Source organism: Saimiri boliviensis, chromosome 20, assembly GCF_048565385.1.
Source record: "Saimiri boliviensis isolate mSaiBol1 chromosome 20, mSaiBol1.pri, whole genome shotgun sequence".
Taxonomy (NCBI): domain Eukaryota; kingdom Metazoa; phylum Chordata; class Mammalia; order Primates; family Cebidae; genus Saimiri; species Saimiri boliviensis.
The window spans coordinates 35493135-35509743 of NC_133468.1; the positions used below are offsets into that span (position 1 = coordinate 35493135).

The 16609-nt window shown below is 45.9% G+C and overlaps 1 protein-coding gene across 8 annotated transcripts in view; it reads left to right on the forward strand.

Annotated features, from left to right (window-relative positions):
- Positions 1-16609, forward strand: part of GTF2I (general transcription factor IIi) — a 108393-nt gene that overhangs the window by 17234 nt on the left and 74550 nt on the right. For all 8 annotated transcript variants that reach the window (XM_074390270.1, XM_074390267.1, XM_039460697.2 and 5 more), the window contains 2 exons: positions 10407-10510; positions 14805-14943. In XM_074390270.1, the coding sequence (XP_074246371.1) occupies positions 10412-10510; positions 14805-14943 (238 nt within the window). In that variant the 5' untranslated portion in view covers positions 10407-10411. The remainder of the gene's footprint in view (positions 1-10406; positions 10511-14804; positions 14944-16609) is intronic.

The following is a 16609-nucleotide window of genomic DNA, read 5'->3' on the forward strand; positions in this document are numbered from 1 at the left end:
GAGATGCCATTTTAATTTTTCCTTTAGCATTAAGTGATACATGAGGTTATTTTATTCTGACTCAAGATGGTTCTGTTAGTGAATACATTTAAGAATATGATGATGCCATTAGTCATTTAATTTTGTTGAAACTGGGCTTTGGTGGCTGTTAAAAAAAAAATGAATTGGTTGGCCGGGTGTGCTGGTTCATGCCTGTAATGCCACCACTTTGGGAGGCTGAGGTGGGCGGATTACCTGAGGTCAGGAGTTCAAGACCAGCCTGGCTGACACGGTGCGACCCCCGTCTCAACTGAAAATAAGGAAGTTAGCCGGGCATGGTAACAGGCACCTGTAATCTCAGCTACTTGGGAGGTTGAAGCAGGAGAATCACTTGAACCCGGGAGGTGGAGATGGGCACCACTGCCACTGCACTCCAGCCCGGGCAACAGAACAAGACTCCGTCTCAAAAAAAAAAAAAAGGTAAGTTGAGTTCTGCAGTTTTCCTCTTAGACAACAAAGTCACTGGAGACCAGATTTCAAAGAATGAAGACAGCTGGAAAGCTGGAAGACACCAGAAAACCAAGGAGAGAGAAGTTCCCTGAAATACTGGCCCAGGCAGAAACGCTTTCACCAGCACTGGAGACGCATGGCCTGTGTGCATCTTTTGGAGTAGGGGGTAAAAAAAACATGTTTGGATGGAAAATTTCTCTGGTAAAAAGTATTCTGTTTCTCTCTTTAATGGACACAGGGGCTTGCTTTGTCACCCAGGCTGGAGTGCAGTGGTGCCATCATGGCTCACTGTAGCCTTCACCTCCCGGGCTCAAGCCATCCTTCTCTCTCAGTCTCCTTCAGTGCTGGGATTACAGGTGGGAGCTACTGAGCCTACCTTTTGGTTTTTTTTTTTTGGAGATGGAGTCTTGCTCTCTCGCCCAGGCTGGAGTGCAGTGGCGCGATCTTGGCTCACTGCAATTTCCACCTCCCGGATTCAAGCAATTCTCCTGCCTCAGCCCCCTGGGCGCCCACCACCACGCCCAGCTAAGTTTTGTATTTTCAGTAGAGACTGGGTTTTACTATGTTGGTCTGTCTGATCTCGAACTCCTGACCTCAGGTGATCCTCCAGCCTCAGCCTCCCAAAGTGCTGGGATTACAGGCGTGAGCCACTGTGCCCAGCTACGTTTTTTTAATGTTTTGAGATGGAGTTTTGCTCTGTCACCCAGGCTGGAGTACAGTGGTGCGAACTCTAGTGTGAGCCACCACACTTGGCTGTAAAGAGGCATTTGGAATTTAGAGATGGATTCTAGTTCCTTGTTAAAGAATTAACTGTAGGCTGGGTGTGGTGGCTCTCACCCCATTTTTACTAGAAATACGAAAATTAGCTGGGTGGGTGGCCGGGCGCCTGTAATCCCAATTAGGAGCCTGAGGCAGGAGAATCGCTTGAACTTGGGAGGCAGAGGTTACAGTGAGCTGGGATGATACCATTGCACTCTAGCCTGGCTGACAAGTGAGGCTCTATCTCAAAAAAAAAAAAAATTATACATACACACACACAAACGCACACATATAACATGAAAAAGAAATAGCGCAGAAATGTAATTTAAATAAAAGAAAGTGTGTTCTAGCATCTCCGCACTTAGCAGTCTGACTGGAAGAACCTTGTTTTGAAGCAGAAATGTATTGAAAGTTCAAAAGTATTTCAGAGAACAGCATAATAAAATGTATTAAGAACCTCAGTTTTTGTTAGAGTAATGATAGGGTGTGTAAAAATCTTCAAGAGTGCTCTCTCTCCTTTCACTCACTATAAAATACTTTTTTTGGTCTGGGTTCAGTGGCTTATGCTTTTAATCTTCCCACTTTGTTAGACTGAGGTAGGAGGATCATTTGATCTCAGGAGTTCGAGGCCAGCCAGGCCAACAACATGGTGAAATCCCGTCTCTACTAAAGACACAAAAATTAGCCGGGCATGATGGCACACGCCTGTAGTCCCAGCTACTCGGGAGGCTGAGGCAGGAGAATCACTTGAGCCTGGGAGGCGGAGGTTGCAGTCAGCCAAGATCGCACCACTGCACTCCAGCCTGGGCTATAGGGCGAGACTCTATCTCCAAAAATAAACCCAAAACCAATTTTTTGTGTGTGCTGTTTGGTATTAACAGCAAGCAGTGAGTAAACTGGAGCAGAAGGACGGCCAAAAAGAAAATTTTATGGAATTAGCTACTGGCTTATTTTGAGGAAGAATGGATCAGAACAGCAAGGACACAGATAAACCTAATCCCTGAACCGGATCTCCAACAGGAAACTCGAGAGGATTTTAAAGAATGGCTGGAGTCTGTTTTCAGAGATAAAGAAGGCATCACATATACAGTAGCCGACTAGAATCAGAGATAAAAAATGAAACAGCAACAGGCCAATTGAGTTCATCTTTGAAACTCATGAAGGAGAATTAAAGTCAAATCAGGGAAAGGAAAGGTAAAGTCAAACGTTCAGAATGGAAGAATTAAGATCGAGAAACTGGGAAAGAAGCCATAGCAGGCTCACAAAGCTGTTGTTCTGTGTGCCTATTTATCACAGTATATCCTGTGTCATCTTGTTTTGACTAGCCACAGTAATTAGTCTTGAGACAGGCTCATGATACACATGCCCAGATCTTTTATACAAAACATAGTGGGAAGGCCAGGTGCAGTGCCCATTCCTGTAATCCTAGCACTTGGGAGCCCAAGGTAGGCGGATCACTTGAGGTCAGGAGTTCGAGACCACCTGGCCAATGTGACGACATCTTCGTCTCTATGAAAAATACGAAAACTAGCTGGGTGTGGTGGCATGCCTGTAATCCCAGTTACTGGGGAGGCTGAGGCAGAAGAACTGCTTGAACCCAGGTGGTAGAGGTTGCAGTGAGTTGACACAGTGCTGCTGCAGTCCTGCCTGGGCGATAAACAAGACTCCGTCTCAAAAAACAACAACAAAAAACCAAAGTAATGAGAGGATGTGATAGTCGTCTGCCTTGCCAGGTCCATCTTAGGGAGAACATCCTTCTGCTTCAGCAGAGGGAACTCTATGATTTATTTTATGGTTTTGGATCTAGCTATATGTGGAGCCAGTATAACCTTTATATTCAATTAAATGAAGAAATAAAAATTCTCCTTTGTATTTGATCTTGTTTGAATTGGGAATTGGCAACCTCGCCATCTAAGGTAGTTCTGGGTAATTCATAAATTCTTCTTGAGAATAAATATGGAAGGTATAGTTCCTGAAGTTGGTGAGGTTAATTATTCTTAGTGAAAACAACCAAGAATGTTACAAAATTATAAAACCACAACTTTTGTGAAAACATCAGAAAGCTGACAAGATAGAGAAAATCTGAAGGGCTGGGTTATGGGAACTCAGATAACTGAAATGAGAATTGCTCTTGCCCTGAACAAAAACATTTCACCACTTGAATTTTGAGTTTTGAAAACTTTGTGGGGTGAGATACTCAAAAGAGTCTGCATTCTTGTGGCCTGGGTTAACTTCTAGGTGAGCCAAGGAACCCAGTCTTGAATTTGGATTAGAGTGATTCCAGGCAGGTGTTGTCTCCTGATACCTGGAGGAAGCTGCCTTGACCCTAGGCTTAAGATTGTAAGTAATTTTTTCATGTAAAATAACCAGCTCACCAAGATAACTAGGCATAGAAGGGAGTAAGTATAATGAATATAAGGGTAAGGACCACCAGGAACACAGAAATAGTCCTGCGAAAACTTGAGATTTGGAATTCTCAGAGACTATAAAATAACTCCCCCATTATCTTAAAATAAGTATGACAAGCTTGAAATTCTGTAGAGAGTAGGAAACTATAAAGTATGACTTAACAGTAACTAGAGATCCTAGAAATGAAAAGTATAAACAAAGTGAAAAACCTGGTAGGTGTTTAACAACAAAAGGATGAAGAAGGATTCAGTGAACTGGAAGGTAAGTCAGAAGAAATAGTCTGGAGAGGAAAAAGTAAAAAGAAGGTAAGAGGCTGAAGGGATAAAGTGAAGAGTAACATACATTAATCTGAGTCCCAGTAGGATAGGAGATAGAGAATGGGGCAGAATCTAAAGAGACAATAACTGAAATTTTTCCACATTGAAGGATACAATTCCATAGTCAAGAAGCCCGGTGAGTGACAGACATGTGTTTAATAAAAATAAGATCTACACTTAGAATACATAGTGAAACTGTAGAAAACCATAGACAAAGAAAACGCCGGGCGCAGTGGCTCACGCCTGTAATCCCAGCACTTTGGGAGGCCGAGGCGGGTGGATCACGAGGTCAAGAGATCCAGACCATCCTGGTCAACACGGTGAAACCCCGTCTCTACTAAAAATACAAGAATTAGCTGGGCATGGTGGCGCGTGCCTGTAATCCCAGCTACTCAGGAGGCTGAGGCAGGAGAATTGCTTGAACCCAGGAGGCGGAGGTTGCGGTGAGCCGAGATCGCGCCATTGCACTCCAGCCTGGGTAACAAGAGCGAAACTCCGTCTCAAAAAAAAAAAAAAAAAAACCATAGACAAAGAAAACATCTTAAAAACAACAGGAATAGGCCGGGCGCGGTGGCTCATGCCTTTAATCCCAGCACTTTGGGAGGCTGAGGTGGGCGGTTCACGAGGTCAAGAGATCGAGACTATCCTGGCCAACATGGTGAAACCGTCTCTAATAAAAATACAAAAAATGAGCAGGGCATGGCGGTGGGTGCCTGTAATCCTAGCTACTCCAGAGGCTGAGGCGGGAGAATCACTTGAAACCGGAGAGTCAGGTTCGCGCCGCTGCACTCCAGCCTGTCTATAGAGACTCTCAAAAAAGTAAAAATAAAAAAGAATGGGAAAACCAAATCATAGATTAAGAAAAAACAAACAAACAAAAAGAATAGGAATGGGAATTACCTAAAAAGAGACTGTAGATGACTTCTAAATAGCAACAATGGAAGCGAAAATATAATGACGCTAACAGATAACGAAATAACCTTAGAACGTTAATTTTTAACTTAGGTTTCTATTCCAGTGAAAATAACCTTTCAAGAAAGATGAATTTTTAGCAAACAAAAACAGTTTATCACCAGAGGGCAGCAGAAACAAGAACGAATTAGCAAAGAATGGCATTAATCTGTGGTAACATCTAAAGGAAAATTTAACTGTTTTAAGCAAAAATAATATTGCATCTAAAAATACAGGATTAGGCTGGGTGCAATGGCTCACGCCTGTAAACCCAGCACTTTGGGAGGCCAAGGTGGGCGGATCACCTGAGGTCAGGAGTTCCAAGACCAGCCTAGCCAACATGGTGAAACCCCAAACTTGTCTATGAAAATACAAAAATTAGCTGGGCGTGGTGGTGGGTGTCTGCCATCCCAGCTACTCGGGAAGGTGACACAGGAGATCGCTGGAATCCGAGAGGCAGAGGTTGCAGCGAGCCCAGATTTCGCCACAGCACTCCAGCCTGGGCAACAGAACAAGACTCTGTCCCCCAACTGCCCAAAAAATAAAAATAAAAAAATAAAAATCATGCTTAGTTGCATTCCTTAGGAGCGCAGAGCAAAATGTCCCCATTTTACCTGTTTTACAGTATTTTTTGTTTGTTTCATGGCCTCTTTTATTGGGAGACCTCAGAGTTTTGATGTGTTGCCATGACAGGACAGGTCATATCCTGGTGATTTGTGGTTCACTGCTGGTGACATCAGAAAGTAAAGTCAGCCAGGAAAAGACGCCATGGACCCGCTGAGGTGGCTTCTGAAGCACCACCTCCATCAAGGAGCTTTTCCTGGGCTCCACGTGTCCTTCATGTTGCGTGCTCTCCTGCCCAGGGTTGCTGTGCTTATTATACAAGATGGCCAATAAAGCATGACACGTATTCAATAAATGTTCATTTCTTTCTCTTTGTGCAACCCTTATTTTAAATTGAGGGGATTCATAAAAGGGATCAAGCATTTCCATTTACACACGAGGCGGCTGAGTAGAGCCCCCAAGCGCATGCAGCGAGGTCGTGGTCCGCTGAACCCGTACATACCCAGCTCCTGTGGCGTTCAGTCCCGTGGGGACCAGCGCTGGCGTCACCTGCCTGGCCCGGTGCCGCCTCTGGTGTTCATTGGTAACGCCACCTCCTGATGGCAGTTTCTTTCTGGGAGAAGAGGAGAGAAGAGAGGGAGCCATCGCCAAGGGCAGGGTACGCGGAAGGCTCCACGTGTAGTCTGCACTAAGGACCGCCCGGGAAGTCACCTTTGGACGCGCACGGAGCAGTGAACTTCCGGTGTGACCCGGATGCACTTGTTTCCAGCGAGCAGGACGCCCGGAGAAGGCGGGTGGGTCGCCGCCTCCAGGGGCTTTTCATCCTGCAGGGCTCGCTGCCCGCCCTGACGGTTCTGACGATGACATAGGACCTTCGTCATGTGAGGCGCCCCGTGGGCTGTTGGTATGGCGTCTGCCCCCTGTTCCTTACACACATTGAGTGTGATCGTTAAACCGGTGGAAGATGTCCAGGTCCTTGGCATTTTGAACAAACAATTGGACAAAATGCACAAAGCAAGGAATGGAAGAACTAACAAAAGCCGAGATGTATTGAAAGCCGAAAGGAACACTCCACAGAGAGGGGACGTGCTGAGCCGAGGGGCTCAAGAGCCCCTCTGGGATTTCAGTGACAAAAGTGACACCCTCTACAAACATCTGCTTGGTTGTGGAAAGCACAGCCAGCACTGTGGGAGGCCGAGGTGGGTGGATCACCTGGGGTTGCGAGTTGGAGACCATCTTGGACAAAAGGTGAAACCCCGTCTCTACTAAAAATACAAAAATTAGCCGGGCGTGGTGGTGGGCGCCTGTAGTCCCAGCTACTCGGGAGGCTGAGGCAGGAGAATCTCTTGAACTGGGGAGGCGGAGGTTACATCGCGCCGCTACACTCCAGCCTGGCGAAAGAGCAAGACTCAGTGTTTAAAAAAAAAAAAAAAAAAAAAAGGCTGGACGTGGTGGCTCACGCTTGTAATCCCAGCACGTTGGGAGGACAAGGTGAGTGTATAACCTGAGGTCAAGCGTTCCAGACCAGCCTGGCCAATATGACGAAACCTCATCTCTAATAAAAATAGAAAAATCAGCCGGGCATGGTGGCGGGCACCCGTAATCCCAGCTACTCGCGAGGCGGAAGCAGGAGAATCGCTTCAACCCGGGAGGCTGAGGTTGCAGTGAGCCTAGAACGTGCCACCACACTCCAGCCTGGGTGATAAGAGTGAGACTCTGTCTTAAAACAAAAAGACCTGGCAGCAGTCAGTCTGATAGGTTGCAATAAGCACTACAAGTGTGCGCCACCACGCCCGGCTGATTTTTTTGCATTTTAGTAGAGACGGGGTACCGCCATGTTGGCCAGGATGGTCTCCATCTTCTGACCTCACGATCCGCCCGCCTTGGCCTCCCAAAGGGCTGGGATGACCGGCGTGAGCCACCGCGCCTGGCGGAAAACCCCAGCTTTCCACACCCGAGTAACGAAAGGATGGGAAGCTACTCAGTTTGCAAACCCCCGTCCCCGCTTTTTCGGCGCGCCAGACGGAAAATATGGACTATCTCTGATTGGTTGCTTTCTGCAACCAATCAAACGTTTGCACAGGGCCGTAACTGTAACTTCGCTTCAGCCTCTGATTGGTTGCAAGAAGCAACCGATCAGAGATAGTCCATATTTTCCGTCTGGCGCGCCGAAAAAGCGGGGACGGGGGTTTGCAAACTGAGTAGCTTCCCATCCTTTCGTTACTCGGGTGTGGAAAGCTGGGGTTTTCCGCCAGGCGCGGTGGCTCACGCCGGTCATCCCAGCCCTTTGGGAGGCCAAGGCGGGCGGATCGTGAGGTCAGAAGATGGAGACCATCCTGGCCAACATGGCGGTACCCCGTCTCTACTAAAATGCAAAAAAATCAGCCGGGCGTGGTGGCGCACACTTGTAGTCCCATCGACTCGAGAGGCTGAGGCAGGGGAATCGCTTGAACCTGGGAGGTGGAGGTTGCAGTGAGCTGAGATCGCGCCACTGCACTCCAGCCTGGGCGACAGAGCAGGACTCCGTCTCAAAAAAAAAAAAAAAAAAAAAAAAAGTTGGGGTTTTTCTTTTGATTTAGTTCTAGGAAGTCCGCATGAATTGGCCTTAGGTTCCCTGCCTCCAGACCCTATTTTCCTGCCTCGTGATGACCTGATAGCAGATTTTTGGCGATTAAAGATGCGAAACGGTAACAGCAGTAGGGAGAAAATTGCCCTAGTTTCATGTTCTGACTGTGAGAGTGGCTGTATGACCTTGACAAATCACTGCATTTGTAGAATGAGAACCCATCTCTATTTTCTTTCGCTGGGGAATTAAAGGAAAACTGAGATTATGAAAAAAAATACCATGAACTTTCAGAAGTAATGAAAGTATATGCTAAGTGAATGCCCGATTACAGAAACATATGCCTTTGCTGTCCGTTTTGCCTAAGCCACATTTTAATGCACATTTACTTAGACTTGGGGGAGAGGGAGAGGGAAAGGAGTCCAAACAAATTCACTTCGTCTTAACTTAGCCACGAGAGAAAGCACAGGACCTAGGCTGCTAAGGAAAACGGTTTGCATCATTTATCTGTTGACTTGCTTGATACTGCTTTCACTTCCATCTCTATTCAGGGAACCTTGTTTTGGGAAACAAATTTCATTCTGTTTGTTAAAAAATATGGGGATAAGTGCCTTTTTTTTCTTTTTCTTTTTTGTTTTTGTTTTTGTTTTTGTTTTTTTTTGAGACAGAGTTTCGCTCTTGTTACCCAGGCTGGAGTGCAATGGCGCGATCTCAGCTCACCGCAACCTCCGCCTCCTGGGTTCAGGCAATTCTCCTGCCTCAGCCTCCTGAGTAGCTGGGATTACAGGCACGTGCCACTATACCCAGCTAATTTTTTGTATTTTTAGTAGAGACGGGGTTTCACCGTGTTGACCGGGATGGTCTCGATCTCTTGACCTCGTGATCCACCCACCTCGGCCTCCCAAAGTGCTGGGATTACAGGCTTGAGCCACCGCGCCCGGCCTCTTTTTCTTTTTTGAAATGGAGTCTTGCTCTGTCACTCAGGCTGGAGTGCCATGGTGTGATTTCGGCTCACGGTAACCTTCGTCTCCAAGGTTCAAGCGATTCTCCTGCCTCAGCCTCCCAAGTAGCTGGGATTACAGGCGTGCACCACCATGCACAGCTAATTTTTGTGTTTTTGGTACACGCAGGGTTTCATCATGTTGGTCAGGGTGGTCTTGAACTCCTGACCTCCTGATTCACCCGTGTCGGTGTCCCAAAGTGCTGGGATTACAGGCGTGAGCCACCGAGCCCAGCCAAGTGTTTTTTTTTTTTTTTTTTTTTTTTTTTGAGGTAGAGTCTTGCTTTGTTGCCCAGGTTGGAGTGCAGTGGTGCAATCTCAGCTCATTGCAAACTCCACCTCCTGGATTGAAGCCATTCTCATATCTCAACCCCCTGAGTGGCTGGAATTACAAATGGTGCACCACCATTCCTGGCTAATTTTTGTGTTTTCAGTAGACACTGGTTTTTGCCATGTTACTCAGGCTGGTCTCGAACTCCTGGCCTCATGTGATCAACCTGCCTCAGCCTCCCTAAATGCTGGGATTACAAGTGTAAGCCACTGCACCTGACCAGGTGTCATTTTTTTATTTTTTATTTTTATGATTTGCATTATGTTTATTTATTGAGACAGGCTGGAGTGCAATGGTATATTCTTGGCTCACAGCAACCTCCACCTCCTGGGTTCAAGTGATTCTCCTGCTTCAGCCTTCCTGAGCATCTGGGATTACAGGTGTACGCTACCACTTCTGGCTGTTTTGTATTTTTAGTAGAGAAGGGGTTTCACCGTGTGGGCCAGGCTGATCTCGAACTTCTGACCTCAGGTGATCCACCTGCCTCAGCCTCCCAAAGCGCTGTGATTACAGGTGTGAGCCAATGTGCCCTGCCAGAATACTCTGTATTATAAAGTATCTTACATGTTACTTGCTCCCTAGCATCTGTTTTCTCAGTAAGAAGAGGAACTTCTCTCCACTCAGCCTAAGTCCAGTGTGCATTCTCTTCTGTGTGAGGATGTTCGGGGAGAAGAGGGTTTAGCACCTCTTTCCTTCGTTGAGTTGTGATTGCCTGTCACTGGGTTGTAAAGAGCCTTGCCCCCTCTCGCTCTTAATTGGGAGAAATTTCACTGATACTGGGTGCCACCTGGATTTATTGGGGGTGTGAATGTTGACCCAATTTTCTTGAAATAACACTACATGGAAAGTTAGGGAATGGATTCTCTGTCTTATGAGAGTTTCCAGCAAATCAAATACTTAGTTTCTTCTCTTGTGCAGGAAAACTGTAAATTTGGCAGCCCGTGAGGGACCCTTGCACCTCTGGATGTGGGTTTAGGACACTGGATTTCTACCACTCACTTCCTTCTTACTTGTCTTGCACAGGGATCATGGCCCAAGTTGCAATGTCCACCCTGCCCGTTGAAGATGAGGAGTCCTCGGAGAGCAGGATGGTGGTGACATTCCTCATGTCAGCTCTCGAGTCCATGGTGAGACCTTCTGCTCTGTCATCTCATAGTTGGATAGGCCTGGGCTGCAGATAAGATTGATTTGTTTTTGTAGAAGATAAGACTTTTAGGTTTTTTAGTTTTTGTTTTTTGAGTTGGAGTTTTGCTCTTGTCACCCAGGCTGAAGTGCAGTGGTGCGATCTTGGCTCACCACAACCTCCGTCTCCCGGGTTCAAGTGGTTCTCTGCCCCAGCCTCCCGGGTAGCTGGGATTACAGGCATGTGCCACTAAGCCTGGCTCATTTTGTAATTGTAGTAGAGATGGGGTTTCTCCATGTTGATCCAAGCTAGTCTTGAACTCCTGACCTCAGGTGATGTGCCTACCTTGGCCTCCCAAAGTGCTGGGATTACAGGCGTGAGCCACCTTGCCTGGCCTGCTTTTGAGTTTTAATGAGTAGTTTTGTTTTTTCTTTTTTTTGAGACACTCTTGCTCTGTTGCTCAGGGTAGAGTACAGTGGTGCAGTCTCAGCTAACTGCAACCTCCACCTCCTGGGTTCAAGGGATTCTCCTGCCTTAGCCTTGAGATTATAGGTGCCTGCCACCATGCCCAGTTAATTTTTGTATCTTTAGTAGAGATGGGGTTTTACCATCTTGGCCATGCTGCTCTCAAACTCCTGACCTTGTGATCCACCCACCGTTGGCCTCCCAAAGTACTGTGATTACAGGTGTGAGCTGCCACACCTGGTCAATGAGTAGCTTTTTTCCTTGAATAATAGTTATGGATTTAAGCCTTTCAAGTCACATTGGATTTGACTTTATATTTATTATTATTATTTTTTGAGATGGAATTTCACTCTTGTTGCCCAGGCTGGAGTACAATGGCGTGATCTCGGTTCACTGTCAACTCTGCCTCCTGAGTCCAAGCGATTCTCGTGTCTCAGCCTCCTGAGTAGCTGGGATTACAGATGCACGTCACCATGCCCGGCTAATTTTTGTATTTTTAGTAGAGATGGGGTTTCACCTTGTTGGCCAGGCTGGTCTCTAACTCCCGACCTCAGGTGATTCACCCACCTCAGCCTCCCGAAGTGCTGGAATTACAGGTGTGAGCCACCATGCCTGGCCCAAGTCACATTTTATTACCATGCTTCGGAATCTTAACTTACCTCAATGTTTAACTTTTTAATTAATTAATTAATTTTATTTTATGTTTTTTGAGATGGAGTTTCACTCTTGTTGCCCAGGCTGGAGTGCAATGATGCTCCCATTGGCTCCCGGCAATCTCCGCCTCCCGGGTTCAAGCGATTCTTCTGCCTCAGCCTCCTGAGTAGCAGGGATTAAAGGCATGCACCACCATGCCTGTCTAATTTTGTATTTTTAGTAGAGATGGGGTTTCTCCATGTTGGTCATGGTGGTCTCGAACTCTCGACCTCAAGTGATCTGCCCACCTCGGCTTCCCAAAGTGCTGGGATTATAGGTGTGAGCCACTGCGCCCAGCCTTAACTTTTATATTGAGTCTTAAAATTTTTTTCTGCCATTACCGTAGGCAGTCATTTGTTTTGCAAGTATTAACTTTGAATTTATCTATAAGATTAGCGATTATTCGGAATGAGTTTGTATACTAGAGGATGGTGCTAGAGTTTTATTGTGTCTGTATAGAAGGGTACCAGGACTGGGGGCTATAAGGGCTTATTTATTATTTTATATATATTTTTTATTCTGCTTATACGTAACTATTGCATTTGCCACTTGCTTCTAAATTGTGTAGTTTTAGCTCTTTTTTAAAAACAAGCTACGATATGCATAATTACAGTGAAATATTAAGCATTAATGCTATAGTTTTTTTTTCTTTTTTTTTTTTTTTTTTGAGAGTCTTGCTCTGTTGCCCATGCTGGAGTGCAGCGGCACAATCTTGGCTCACTGCAACCTCCACATCCCAGATTCAAGTGATTCTCCTGCCTCAGCCTCCTGAGTAGCTGGGATTACAGGCACCCACCACAATGCTTGTCTAAATTTTGTATTTTTAGTAGAGACGAAGTTTTACCTTGTTGGCCAGGCTGATCTTGAACTCCTGACCTCATGTGACCTGCCCGCCTCGGCCTCCTGAAGTATTGGGATCACATGTATGAGCCACCTCGCCTGGCTGTATTTTTATATTACTGGGATGGCAGTTATACATTTTATTTATTATGTTTTTATGGGTATGTAGCTGAACATAGTATTTGATAGTATATAAAAAGCATGAGGCTCAGGAAATTTTTTCCTTGTTCTTTCTTTCTCTCTTTTTCTTTCTTTTTTTTTTTTTTTTGAGACAGAGTCTCGCTCTGTCGCCCAGGCTGAAGTGCAGTGGCATGATCCTGGCTCACTGTTACCTCTGCCTCCTGGGTTCAAGTGATTCTCCTGCCTCAGCCTCCCGAGTTGCTGGGACTACAGGCGCCTGTCACCATGCCTGGGTAATTTTTGTATTTTTAGTAGAGTTTCACCATGTTGGTCAAGCTGGTCTCGAACTCCTAACCTTAGGCGATCTGTCCACCTTGGCCTCCCAAAGTGCTGGGATTACAGGTGTGAGCAACCTCGCCCGCCCTCTTTTTTTTTTCTTTGAGACGGACGATCACTGTGTCACTGAGGCTGGAATGCAGTGGCGTGATGTCGGCTCACTGCAACCTCCGCCTCCTGGGAGTGGTTCTCCTGCCTCAGCTTCCCAAGTAGCTGGGATTACAGGCATCTGCCACCACACCTGGCTAATTATTTGTTGTTGTTGTTGTTTTTAAGTAGAGATGGGGTTTCACCATGTTGGTCACACTGGCCTCAAACTCCTGACCTCAAGTGATCCACCTGCCTTGACCTCCCAAAGTGCTGGAATACAGGCATGAGCCACTGTGCCCAGCCTATGACTCTTATTAGAAAACAAATTTCAGTAGATTTTGAGCATTCAGAGCATTGACTCTCAATGTGTGTGTATGGTTTTTTTTTTGTTTTTTTTTTTTTTTGAGACGGAGTTTTGCTCTTGTTACCCAGGCTGGAGTGCAATGGCGCGATCTCGGCTCACCGCAACCTCCGCCTCCTGGGCTCAGGCAATTCTCCTGCCTCAGCCTCCTGAGTAGCTGGGATTACAGGCTCGTGCCACCATGCCCAGCTAATTTTTTGTATCTTTAGTAGAGACGGGGTTTCACCATGTTGACCAGGATGGTCTCGATCTCTCGACCTCGTGATCCACCCGCCTCAGCCTCCCAAAGTGCTGGGATTACAGGCTTGAGCCACCGCGCCCGGCTTTTTTTTTTTTTTTTGACACTCATATCTCTGGATCTGTTTTGAGAGTCATTTAAGATGCATATAAGGCTGGTCGTGGTGGCTCACGCCTATAATCTCAGCACTTTGGGAGGCCAAGCTGGTGGATTACCTGAGGTTAGGAGTTCAAGACCAGCCTGGCCAACATTGTGAAACCCTGTTTCTACTAAATACACACAAAAATTACCTGTAGACCCAGCGAATCGGGAGGCTGGGGCAGGAGAACTGCTTGAACCCTGGAAGTGGAGGTTGCAGTGAGCCAAGATGGCGGTGCCACACTCCGACCCTGGCGAGACTCTGTCTCAAAAAAAGAATGATGCCCATACATTTTTTTTTCTCAGATTATTATGGGGGTATTATTTTTAGTGGGGAAAATTGGAATCACTAACCTTTTAAATAATTTTGACACTGAATCAAGGTATATTTATTAAATGGAACACTATATACTCTACAGCATTTTTAGAGAATATTTCATCTTGTAGAAATATATGTAGTAGAAGTCAGTAAATACTCTACCCACCTAAATGTTATTCTGGTTGTGTGTGCACAGGGGAACACTTCTGGAGGTAGGGATTAGGTCATGCATGCTGTAGCGTGGGTTTCAGACCCCTCCTCCTTTAGTATTGATGGTACTAATTGCCCCAGATGCCATGACTGTTGGAGCCACCTGGCCCAAGGTCCTACCCTTTCCCTGGGGACGGTCATGCCAGCATCTAGCTCTGGGTGCAGCTGTATCAGTGTTCAGCGCCTCCCCTGTCCAGCCCTGCCTGCCTCCCTGCTCCCCAGTGCTGTCAGTGACAGTGTCCCAGAGCAAGCCCGGGTGAACTCTGCATCTGCTTCTTGGGGACTCTGACCTCTAAGAGATGACACGAGATTTCTTCTTTTTTTTTCCTTATAAATTCTGTGTTGTCTTTTGTTCAAAATCAGGCCAAAAACTATTTTGAACGAGAAGAACCTTTAAAAAATGTTGTTAGGTTTTTCAAAATTCACTGAGCAGAAATGGTGCTCTTAAATGTCCGCGTGTAACGTTCTGTCTGCTGTTTGTATTGTAGTGTAAAGAACTGGCCAAGTCCAAAGCCGAAGTGGCTTGCATCGCAGTGTATGAAACAGACGTGTTTGTCGTCGGAACCGAGAGAGGACGTGCTTTTGTCAATACCAGAAAGGATTTTCAAAAAGATTTTGTAAAATATTGTAAGCATTGTATTTTTATCCTTTGCATTTCATTAATTTTAAGCCTGAATATTTGTAGGTAAGGCAGGTCATATTTTAAAGCAGAATGAGGTTTGAACTAAAAAAGATTTTCTAAAATGTTTATGGAGACATTTCAGAATGCTCAAAAGGAATCACTGAAATATATCCGGATAGATACTGAAGAGTTAAAAATAGCAGCGTTTACCGTACAGAGTTTCTGCCTGGCTTTACTCTAGATTCCTGAGACACATTAGAGAGAAGGTAATGAAGGTAGAAAAATTCTGAATAGATTAAAAGTTTTACTCAGATAAGGAGTTGTTTTCTTTTTTTTTTTTGAGGTGGACTTTTTTGCTCTTGTTGCCCAGGCTGGAGTGCAGTGGCGTGATCTTGAGCCACTGCACCCAGCCTATGAATCTTATTAGAAAGCAAATTTCAGTAGATTTTGAGCATTCAGAATATTCACTCTAAATGTGTATGTGTGTGACGGCAACCTCTCCCTCCCGGGTTCAAGCAAGTCTCCCACCTCAGCTTCCTGAGTAACTGGGATTACAGGTGCCCACCACCATTCCCAGCCAATTTTTGTAATTTTAGTAGAGACGGGGTTTTGTCACGTTGGCCAGGTTGGTCTCGAACTCCTAACCTCAGGTGATGCACTTGTCTCACCCTCCTAAAGTGCTGGGATTACAGGCATTAGCCACCACTCCTGGTTTTTTTCTTTTCTTTTTTTTTTTTTTTTTTTTTGAGATGGAGTCTCTCCCTGTCCTTCATGCTGGAGTACAATGGTGTAATCTCGGCTTCCTGCAACCTTTGCCTCCTGGGTTCAAACGACTCTCCTGCCTCGGCTTCCTGAGTAGTTGGGATTACAGGCGCCCACCACCATGCCCAGCTAATTTTTGTATTTTTAGTGGAGATAGGGTTTCACTGTGTTGGTCAGGCTGGTCTCAAACTCCTGACCTCGTGATCCACCCACCTTGGCCTCTGAAAGTGCCGAAATTACAGGCATGAATCACAGTGCCCTATCCCACTCCCGGCCTTTTTTCATGTGTGTGTGAGACAAAGTCTCACTCTGTCACCCAGGCCGGAGTGCAGTGGCAGGATCTCAGCTCACTAGCCTCTGCCTCCTGGGTTCAAGTGATTCTTCTGCCTCAGCTTCCTGAGAAGCTGGGACTATAGGTGCACACCACCACGCCTGGTAAATTTTTGCATTTTTAGTAGAGATTAGGGTTTCACCATGTTGGCCAGGATGGTCTTGATCTCTTGACCTCCTGATTCACCCACCTTGGCCTCCCAAAGCACTGGGATTACAGGCAGGAGCCACTGTGCCCAGCCATCTTTTATTTATTTTTTTTCTTGAGACAGTTTTGCTCTTGTTGCCCAGACTGGAGTGCAGTGGCGCAATCTTAGCTCACTGCAACCTCCATGAACGTTCTTGAAATGACAAAGGATTTAGAATATGACATAAACTTAGTTTATAAAGGAATGGCAGAGTTTTGGAGGATTGACTCCAATTTCGATTGAAGTTCTACTCTGGATAAATGCTGTCAAATAGCGTCACACTAAAGAGAGATCTTTCGTGAAAGCAAGAGTCAGTGTAACTTTTATATGCATTGGGAAACGAGAAAATTTGTCTGACTTGACTTTATACTTGCATTATTGTGGTGGTCCG